Source organism: Mesoplodon densirostris, chromosome 11 (assembly GCF_025265405.1).
Source record: "Mesoplodon densirostris isolate mMesDen1 chromosome 11, mMesDen1 primary haplotype, whole genome shotgun sequence".
NCBI classification, from domain to species: Eukaryota; Metazoa; Chordata; class Mammalia; order Artiodactyla; family Ziphiidae; genus Mesoplodon; species Mesoplodon densirostris.
In genome coordinates this window covers 48,548,186-48,558,722 of record NC_082671.1, presented here as the reverse complement: position 1 = coordinate 48,558,722, position 10,537 = coordinate 48,548,186, and the positions used below count along the sequence as shown (strand labels likewise).

Below are 10,537 nucleotides of genomic sequence, written 5' to 3'. Positions count from 1 at the left end.
TTAATTTGCCTTCTTATTAAGAGTGAGGCTGAACATCTTTTCATATGTTTAGAAGCCATTTGCATTTCCTTTTCTGTGAACTGTCTGTAAATGTCATTTGCTACTTTTTTTTTATATAAATTTGGTTAAATTTTTCCCCAGTTTTATGGAGATATAATTGACATATATCACTATATAAGTTTAAGGTGTACAACAAAATGATTTGACTTATGTACATCATGAAATGATGACCACAGTAGGTTTAGTTAGCGGATATCTGTCGTCTCATGCAGATACAAAATTTTAAAAAATAGAAAAAATGTTTTTCCTTGTGGTGAGAACTCAGGATTTGCTGTCTTAAGAACTTTCATTTATAACGTACTGCAGTGTTAATGATCTGTATCATGTTACATTCCCTAGTACTTATTTATAATTGGAAGTTTGTACCTTTTGACTACCTTCATCTAACTCCCCCTCCTCCTAGCTACTTCTTCTAATGGTTGGCCATATACTTATTGATCTCTAGGAGCTATTAATATTTAGGGGAATTAGCCCTTTGTGATGCAAACTGCAAATTTTTTTTTCCAATTTGTCATTTTTCTTTTGACTTTATGGAGTTTTCATCCCTGACATTAATCCTGTTAATTAACCCTGGACATTAATCCCAATATTAGTCCAGCTGTTTTGCCTCCTAAATATTTCTGGAATCCCCCCACTTCTTTCTACCCAGATGCCACTTTCCTAGGCCAGTCTGCCATCGTCAGTCACCTAAATTACTGCATTGTATCCTAACTGTGTCTCCCAGGCACACCTCAACTCTTGCCCCTTTCTAATCTATTTTACATTTGGTAGCTAGAAAGATATTTCTAAAATAAAAACATAATCATGTCACTTTTCTGCTGCAAACTCTTGGTGGCTAACTAGTGCCTGTAGGACAGACTCCATTATCTTAAGATAGAACCCTCCATGGGCTCCAAGGCCCCCTGCATGGAAAGGCACCTGTTTACCTCGTCAGCTTCATCTCTGACCAGTCCTCACCTCCCATTCCATGTACCGGCCATACCGAACCGTTGTCACATCCTCCCTCTCCATAAGCCCTCCCACTTGTAGGCCTTTGCATACACTGTTCCCTATTTGGGGACTCCTCTTCACTTGCTTAAATTCCACCCACCCTTCAGATTTCATCTCAGACATCACTGCCACCATGACACCTTCCCTGACCACAGTAGAAAAGATTAGATACCTCACACAGGTGTTCTCATAACACCCCATACTGTCCTTATGGCAGCATTAATCACGCTATATATATATGTATTTTTTTTTTTTTGCAGTACACGGGCCTCTCACCGCTGTGGCCTCTCCCGCTGCAGAGCACAGGCTCCGGATGCGCAGGCTCAGTGGCCATGGCTCACGGGTCCAGCTGCTCCGTGACATGTGGGATCTTCCCAGACCGAGGCACGAACCCGTGTCCCCTGCATCGGCAGGCGGACTCTCAACCACTGCGCCACCAGGGAAGCCCAATCACGCTATATTTTGATTATCTGTTTACTTTTCTGTCTCTCCCATTAGGTAGACTAAGTTCCATGAGGATAGGGACGAAGTGTGCTTCTTCACTATTGTTTCCTTAGTGTCTATTACAGGGTCTGGCACATAACAGGTGCTTGATAAATAGCTGTTAAATTAACTCAAGAAAGGATGTTTGATGACTTAATGACATCATCTCATTGGGGACCAAGGAGAAGAAAACAGAAAGGCTCTTGACGCCTGTTCAAGAAAGTAGCCAGATGCCCCTTAATCCCACCTGCCAGAGAACAGTGGCTTGTAGCCCCTTCTTTTCTGTTGTTAATCTCATTTGGCTCCACCCTGGCTTTCAGGAGACCCTGGTCCCAGCATGTTAAGCAAAATACCTAATATCCAGTAGAGGAGGCACTGACCAATCTGAGGGCAGCTTGTCTTAGCTGGAACTAGGTCCTGCAGGCTTCCTGGGTGTCAAGAGTTAACCCTTTAGGGACTTCCCCGGTGGTCCAGTGATTAAGAATCCACCTTCCAATGCAGGGGACGCCCGTTCGATCTCTTTTCGGGGAACTCAGATTCCACATGCCGTGGGGCAACTAAGCCCGCGCACTCTAGAGCCCTCGTGCTAGAACTAGAAAGCCTGCGCGCCGCAGCTACTGAACTCGCGCACTCTTGAGCCCTCGTGCCACAATGAGAAGCCCGCGCGCCGCAGTGAAAGATCCCGTATGCTGCAACGAAGATCCTGACACAGCTAAATTAATTAATTAAAAAACAATTTAAAAAAAGAGTTAACCCTTTAATTACTGGACCATGGAAAGGTCTGGGGAGGAGGGGTTTCAGTGGAGGGCTGCAGCAGAGGAGGGTATTTGGGGAGAGGGCTTGGGGCAATGGCTGTTTACCATCCAGTAGAAGTATCTGTACTTTTATCTAGGGCCTGATCAGAACTTACAACCTGATTATCAGCTTGGCCTACTTCCCCTCTGCCTTCTCAGGCTCCTCTTTGCTTTTTTCCTTCCCTAAAACAGAGTCTAGATTTAGAGCCTGAGGTGACACAAGGATCATGTGAGTTTTCTGGCAGATGATGAAATTGAGACCTTTGGGAGGCAGCAGATTAAAATCAATGTAAATAGATTAAACAATGTAAACATTAGAAACAAGGCTTGTAAAATCAAGCAAAGCTGTGTTTGAACACCGGCTCTGCCGCTCTATAACTTAGTTCAGCTACTTAACCTCTCTGAAATACAGTCCGCTTGCCTGCACTTTTCCTTGGTCTGCTATGGACACGAGGTGGATAATATCTGCAAGGATAGTGGTGCAGTATCTGATTCCTACATGACAAGGAATAAGTGGGAGCTGAGAAGACGAGGACCAAAGTCAGTTAGTTGGTGACACAGTGAGGACTGGAACTAGCATTCCTCTCCTACACTCTCACTGACATGGGCTGCTATAGTCAACACAATTTCAGGGTCCCTAACTGAGGGCCCAGTAAGAGAAAAAAGGTAAGTTTCCTTTCTCAGGTTCACTCCTTTATTTTCAGAGGCCCAGAGCACAGGTTAGGATGGGTATAGGTTAATGACCTCTCCAGTTTTAGGCCTTAGGGTGGAATCAGTTTAGGATCTGACTTGTAAAAGTTAGGTTACAAGGAAGAAGATTTGACTGATCTGACCTCCAAGGATGTTCATTCAAATTAACCAACTACTGCTTGGAAATTTCACGCTAAGAAAAACGCAAGGCCTTGAGGGTAAAAGTCCACTAAAAAAAAAAAACCCAGTGTTTTTCAAACTGTGAGTCCTGACTTGTTACTAGGATGTGAAATCACAACCAGAACTGAAAAAAGGAAATAGGAGAAAATAGAAAATATGACAGTGCATTGTACACAGGAGGTATCAGATCATAAAATTTTCAGTTACGTATATTTATAAATGCGTGTGTACTGGGTCATGATTTAAAGCGTATTACTGTCAATTTTGGTCCAAAAAGTTTGCAAGCCCTTTTACCAGAAGGTGAGATTCAGGAGAGCAAGAGCTTTGTTTTGTTTTAGAACAGTGCCTGGCATTTGTAAGTGTTCTCTGAAGAACTGTTGAATGAGTGAATATCTAACACCGTGCCTGCCTAGAGTCTAACACCGTGCCTGCCTAGATTAGAGTCAGAAATACAGGAAAAGGTAAATATCATAGGCTTTAACATACTAATATTAATCTGAACTAAATAAACAATATGAATCTACTGAAAGGGAAGGAACCTAAAAGAACTCCAAATACAAATAGTCTTGGAAATTGGGCTTTTAGAGTATTTTAGCCATGATAGACAGAGTGAAGTGATAAGAACAAAACAAAACTGACTTGGGAACCTGGGAACCGGGATACAAGACCTGACTTTGTAACCTGCTCACTTTGTGATTTAGAGCAAATCTCTTTAATCAATTCTCTCATTTGAAAAACAGGAATGATCAAACAAGCCCCATCTGCCACACAGGGCTGCTGTGAAGACCTGTGATGACCCCATAAAATCGTGCATTTTAAGGGTGCTCTGCAAACTGTAATACGATGCTGGAGAGAAAAACAAGGGATTGCTGAGTTGAAGTGAGTACAGCTCTTTTCAGTGGTTCAAGTCATTCATCAGTAAGTATTTATCAGGCTTCTAATGTTTACTGAGGACTTTTCTTTCCAAAGCTTTCCCTTTTCAGATGCTTTTCTAATATTCTTCCTACAGTACAGAATGTAAACTCCATGAGGAAATAGTGTTGGGCTGTCTTGTTCAGCTCCATCTCTGTACTTGCACATAGCAAGCGCTCAGCAGATATCTTAAAATGAAGAACGAGGGCTTCCCTGGTGGCGCAGTGGTTGAGAATCTGCCTGCTAATGCAGGGGACACGGGTTCAAGCCCTGGTCTGGGAAGATCCCACATGCCGCGGAGCAACTAGGCCCGCGAGCCACAACTACTGAGCCTGTGCGTCCGGAGCCTGTGCTCCGCAACAAGAGAGGCCACGACAGTGAGAGGCCCACGCACCGCGATGAAGAGTGGCCCCCGCTCGCCGCAACTAGAGAAAGCCCTCGCACAGAAACGAAGACCCAACACAGCCAAAAATAAATAAATTAATTAAAGTACCCTTAAATAAATAAATACCCCAAATTCTTAAAAAAAAAAAAAAAAAAAAAAAAAAAAGAACGAAAGGAAAAACTTAATTGCTGCCTTAAAGGATGGCATCTTTGCCCTTAAGAACAATTAAGCTAGAAGAGAAGTGATAACACGGAGAAAATACACGTAAGGTGCCGTACTGGTGCCTGTAACAGGTACCAAAGGAAGGGCCGGGCCACAGACACTGCTTGGGTACCACGAGTATGCCAGTTTTAGTGCTAGCTGCTGCGGGAGGGACACAACACAGCATACCCTTCTTTATGGTGAGAAAGCGACACGGAAATAAATACCGACCGTCTGTCGGCAGGACAGGCAGCGAAGATTCGAGTGAGGGGAACGCGTGATCGATAAATCAAGGGTTGGGGAGGGGAGCGTATCTCAGGCAGTTAGAGACGTTTGTAGAAATCTATGCCCCTCGTGGAAAGACTGTCAAGGTGAGATGACCTTGAGGTACTGTGCGTAGGTGGAAAAAGGTTCCGGAGAATAGTTTCATGGTACTGCCTCCGAGCGCCCAAGACAGAGAAGTTCCCGTTTCGAGACAATACCTGTATTTGGTTTTCTTCCAGTCGAGAGGCAAGGGTAGGGGTTGGAGGACAAGACCCAGTGGGCGGGGCCAACACTAGCGGGCGGGATCACGTGAGCCCTCCCTCCAGCTACTGGAGGCCGGGCGAAGGGGCGGGGTTTCCGGTGGCAGCGGCATTCGGGCGTCGGGTGACGCTAGGCGGACAAATCGTCACGTGACACGGAAGTGACTACGAACAGGAAGAGGACGAAAAAAATAACCGTCCGCGACGCCGAGCCGAACCGGACCCGCAGCCACCATGAACAGCAAAGGCAAGGACAAGGGGCGGCTGAGGCCGCCGGGGGAAGTAGTGCTGGCCCGGAGCGAGCGGGCCCGGAGCCCAGGGTCACTGGACGCCAGGCCTGGGGAGAGCTGCGCCGCGCTCCTGGGCCAGCTGCAGTGCCCGGGGCTACGCCGGACGCCTTTGTCATCCTCGAACTACGGCTGCTCGCTCCCTCCCGGCCCTTTCCCCCTTAAACTCTGTGGCGCAGTTTGGAGCTGCGGGCTCGGGTTGGGGGGGGCAGTGGGGGGGGGAGAGAAGGCTTGTAGAGATGGGCATCTGCAGGAGCAAATGGGGAGCTAGAGGTGAGATTTGGGTGGGCCAATGGAGAGCTGGCAGAGGCGGGGCGCCGCGCTCCGGAACCACAGGCAGGCCCTTGGGCTTAACTAGTGAAGTGCCGGCGCTGGTGGGCGGTCCATGCGGGCCCGACGGGTCTCTTTCCCCTTACTCTCGCTGGCGGCCAGAACGTCTGCCGGTTCCTGTGTCAGGACATTCCCCTCAACCCCCTCTCCGAACTCAAGGTTCACTTCCACCACTCACTTTTTTTATTTGGAAGTCGACCTTGAGTAGGAACCTGTGAGGTCGATGAGCACAACCACTGTTACTCATGAGGTCTTGGTCAGTTACAACCAGACCTTTGGAGACCACCCAGAGTAGAGAGACAGGACACACTCTTGAAACATCGGCAAGAAGCGGTCCCCAGAGCTGCCCTGCATTCTGGAAGGATCTTGGGCCCAGCTAGACTTTCCCCTGGCACCAGTCTTCTCCTGGAAAGAGTTTTTCCTGTCCAGTTAGAATCCAGCATCTTCAGTTATAAGGGTGCAAAGAGGATGCTTATTTTCTTGGCTCCAGGGATCAGGCCTTTCAGGGCAGTCGGTCTGTTTGCAAATCTCTTTCTGCTTGTTCCGGCTAGGCTACCCAGTATGCCCTGCCTTATTTTGGTGACTGTATTCTAGGCAACATGCATTGTTTTCTTGTCTTCCAGGTCAATATCCAACGCAGCCAACCTACCCGGTGCAGCCTCCTGGGAATCCTGTGTACCCTCAGACCTTGCATCTTCCTCAGGCTCCACCCTATACTGATGCTCCACCTGCCTACTCAGAGGTGCTTCCAGTTTATTAGACTTTATTAATGGAATACTCTTGGATCACGTTTTCAGTCTTTAGCTAAGTCTGACTCCACGCATTTATTTACTCTCCACAAACAGGAAAGAATGCTCACATGAATAATCTAAAACATTATATAGTTCAGCAATTTCTGTTGGGGTTGAGAATGCATTATCTGATTATTTTATGTTATTTGGCACAGGCTGAGGTTAAGAAGATGAGTTGGCGTTCCTTGAGCCTAACATTAGCTATAGCAGGAAGTGATCCAGGAGAATATTTAATGGCAGTGGAAAAGCAACTTGTGTAACTCAGAGTGTAATCTGCACAAGGAGAATTAAGAATTGACTCATTAAAGAGATCTGAAATACGAATGTCATAAAGTAACTAGTTGCCTTCTCTTCTGCCTCTTTTAGCTCTATCGTCCGAGCTTTGTGCACCCGGGGGCTGCCACAGTCCCCACCATGTCAGCTGCATTTCCTGGCGCCTCACTGTATCTTCCCATGGCCCAGTCTGTGGCTGTTGGACCTTTAGGTTCCACAATCCCCATGGCTTATTATCCAGTTGGTCCCATCTATCCACCTGGTTCAGCAGTGCTGGTGGAAGGAGGGTATGATGCAGGTGCCAGATTTGGAGCTGGTGCTACTGCTGGAAACATTCCTGTGAGTATGACTTTGTCACAAAAAACTCAACCCTTGTGTATTTTAACTTTCTGAAGTGACTACATAGTCACCCTTTCATCATCCCTGGGTAATAGTTGCTGGTATTGGTGCAAGCACTGACGTCCAGTAGGCAGGCAGAAAGCACTTGAGGGGGCAGGAGAACTGTGGCAAGTTAGTAGCATCTGGCACATTCACCGGTGTCTGAGTTAATCAGATTCCTTTGTTTTCCTGTCTTAGGAGTCCTGCCTGCTGCTTTTCCAGTTCACTTTGGTACTGGTCTAGTAACACTGCTCATTCATTCCATAAGCATTTACTTAATATTGGCCATCAGTATGGCATTGTATGAGGAACCATGATTACAAAAGTAGAATGCACAATCCCCATTAGATTACATTTAGAAAGATACAAAGGCTTTTAGTTATGTCTCCTGCTTAGTTCTCCTGTGTGTGGGAACTAGAGCCCAGATGGTCCTTGCTAGGACCATCTACTCAATAACCACAGCCTAGGGATGAGGTGAGAATGCTGTCATCAGGTAGAGCTTTCAGATTATCCAGGGCCATTTGAAAACTGTTGGACCCTGTGACATAAGGCCCTGGACCTAGTACCCACTCCCTGTATTTTAGAATGTGAGTAGGAGTGATTTTCTGCCCTGAAAATGCCTATGGGTCTGGACTACTCACACTCAGAAGGTATCCATAGGCTTTATCTTGGACCTGGAACCCTTTAAATGAGTGGGTTTCCTGTTTATATCTTTGGGCTCACGGAGACTAGAGACCTGCTGTACCTGAATTGGTGGCATTGCTAGCTCTTTGAGTTGCCATGGGTTAGCACATTGCCGTCTTCCCGACTGGTCCTCTTTTCACCTTTGTCCACTTCCCTTCCACAGCTGCCCTGTGTCTAATCAACCTTGTCTTTTCCTTTCAGCCTCCTCCCCCTGGATGCCCTCCCAATGCTGCTCAGCTTGCAGTCATGCAGGGAGCCAATGTCCTTGTAACTCAGCGGAAGGGAAACTTCTTCATGGGTGGCTCAGATGGTGGCTACACCATCTGGTGAAGAACCAAGGCCACCTCTGTGCCGGGAAAGACATCACATACCTTCAGCACTTCTCACAATGTAACTGCTTTAGTCATATTAACCTGAAGTTGCAGTTTAGACACATGTTGTTGGGGTGTCTTTCTGGTGCCCAAACTTTCAGGCACTTTTCAAACGTAATAAGGAACCACGTAATGGTAGCAGTACCGCCCTAAAGCATTTTGAGGTAGGGGAGGTATCCATTCATAAAATGAATGTGGGTAAAGCAGCCCTAAGGATCTTCCTTTAATTCCTCCGGAGTAATACTGTACCATACTGGTCTTTGCTTTTAGTAATAAAACGTCAAATTAGGTTTGGAGGGAACTTTGATCTTCCTAAGAATTAAAGTTGCCAAATTATTCTGATTGGTCTTTAATCTCCTTTAAGTCTTTGATTTATATTACTTGTTATAAATGAACTGCATTAGTTATCTGCCTTTTCCTTTCCGTCCTTTGCCCCACATCCTACCCTCAACCCTCGTCTTCCATTCCTTCCCACCGATCTCCATTGAATCAATGGTGCAGGACAGAAAGCCAGTCAAACTAATTTCCTTCTCTCCTTGCACTTCTCCCCACCTGTCATCTTTTAACTAGTCTTTCACAAAGGATCCTCTGAAACGCCGTGCCCCAAGCACAGACCCCATTACTTCTGCTTTTGCGTCTCCTCAAGCAAAAGTGGAGGGTGCCTTTTGGACCCTCCTCGTAGGTTGTCTCTTCATACATGAACCAAATTTGCAAACTCAAATTTGCTTTGGTGCCAGAAAAGCTGAGCTTTGTTTTAACAAAGGATGCAAACTGTATTGTAAACAGCAGTTTGTTTATAATTTGAGGGGCAAGGAGGAGGATGCATTTAAAAGCCTGATGACTCTAGAGCCAAATTAAGGGGAGTTTTCAGATCAAAAATTGGTTACCATTTCCTGTCCGTGTCTGATGCAGCCACTCACGGCTCCCAAGAATTCCTGAGCTGGGTTAATGGGGTCATATTGTGAATGCCTCACTACTAAATGACTTGAGTCCAGTGAAATCTCATTAGGGTTAAGAATATTTCAGGGATCCTTAATATTTTGATTTTTGTTCTCTAAAATTGGATTTTATTTTATTTTATCTTATAATTTCAGTTCATCTAAATTTTGTGTTCTGTACATGTGATGTTTGACTGTACCATTGACTGTTATGGAAGTTCAGCGTTGTATGTCTCTCTCTACACTGTGGTGCACTTAACTTGTGGATTTTTTATACTAAAAATGTAGAATAAAGACTATTTTGAAGATTTGAATAAAGTGATGAAGTTGCATTACACCTCACTTCAAGGATTCTTTACTCAGCTTGTTTTTCGATCTCTTCTGTATGTATCTTCTTTTATGTCCCACCTAGAATTCAGGTAAGTGCTGCTGTCATTCTGTTTTTTTAAATGAAGCCTTTCAACTAAATGCAGGAGTACAAGGCTAAGATTTGACCATTTTCATGAGTTCCATTCTAGATGTTTAACTTTTCTTCATTTTACTTCCTAAGCTCTTTCAGGTTCTTATGAGCCTATTATGCCAGAGGAATTCAGAACATAAACTTAGAAATAAGGGAAAAAAAAAAATAAGGGAACAGTTGATTCTCCTAACTAACTTGCCCTTAAGTTTGACTTGAGGAAGATGTTTTTTAGCGTAACAGTTTGTGTAAGTTCAGGATGACCTTCAGTTTTTCCAAAATCCTGTTGGAGAAATACTGAAAACTCCTGGAACCTAGGTTGCCAAGATCCCTCAACTCTTGGGTCTCACCTTGGGTGGACTTGAGCTTGAACAATGGAGGCAATATATTTAAGACCTCGAAAGAGATACAGCTTAATTCCAAAGTAAATACCTGAAGAGCTAGTGATTTCTACCAAAACATTGTACCTTTTAAACATACCTCATTTTGAGACGAAGTTAGCTCCAAGAAGCCTCTCTGGGCTTGATATAAAGGGCACTGGTGGGAAAAGTGGTAGGTAGGTTGTTCCTGGTTCCCTCTGTGTGTACGCAGAATGGGTCTGGGAAATTCTGGCCCTTGCCAGGATGGAGGCTAAACAACTAATCCCCCAGGGTATGTTTCTAATGACACTTCTGGGACAAACTTCCCAGGACCATCTTTGTTTCAAGACCCTGAGATTGTTCTGGGAACTTCTGAAACTTCCCTGGGGCCCCCTTTGCTTGGGAGAGAACACAGGCAAAGGAGTTAAGTGAGCAAAAGAAACTGTCGAA

The 10,537-nt window shown here is 45.3% G+C and overlaps 1 protein-coding gene across 2 annotated transcripts; it reads left to right on the top strand.

Moving 5' to 3' along the window:
* The first annotated feature begins 5,357 nt into the window (after window positions 1–5,357).
* DAZAP2 (DAZ associated protein 2) lies at window positions 5,358–9,613 on the top strand. Of its 2 annotated transcripts, none has more exons than XM_060113504.1 (4): window positions 5,358–5,466; window positions 6,460–6,578; window positions 6,994–7,162; window positions 8,164–9,613. In XM_060113504.1, the coding sequence occupies exons 1-4, from the start codon at window positions 5,454–5,456 to the stop codon at window positions 8,484–8,486; spliced, it is 624 nt and encodes a 207-aa protein (XP_059969487.1). In that variant the 5' UTR covers window positions 5,358–5,453; the 3' UTR covers window positions 8,487–9,613. The 2 variants fall into 2 exon arrangements, with proteins under 2 accessions (XP_059969487.1, XP_059969486.1); XM_060113503.1 differs by having other exon boundaries at window positions 6,994–7,239; window positions 8,164–8,380.
* The last annotated feature ends 924 nt before the right edge of the window (window positions 9,614–10,537 follow it).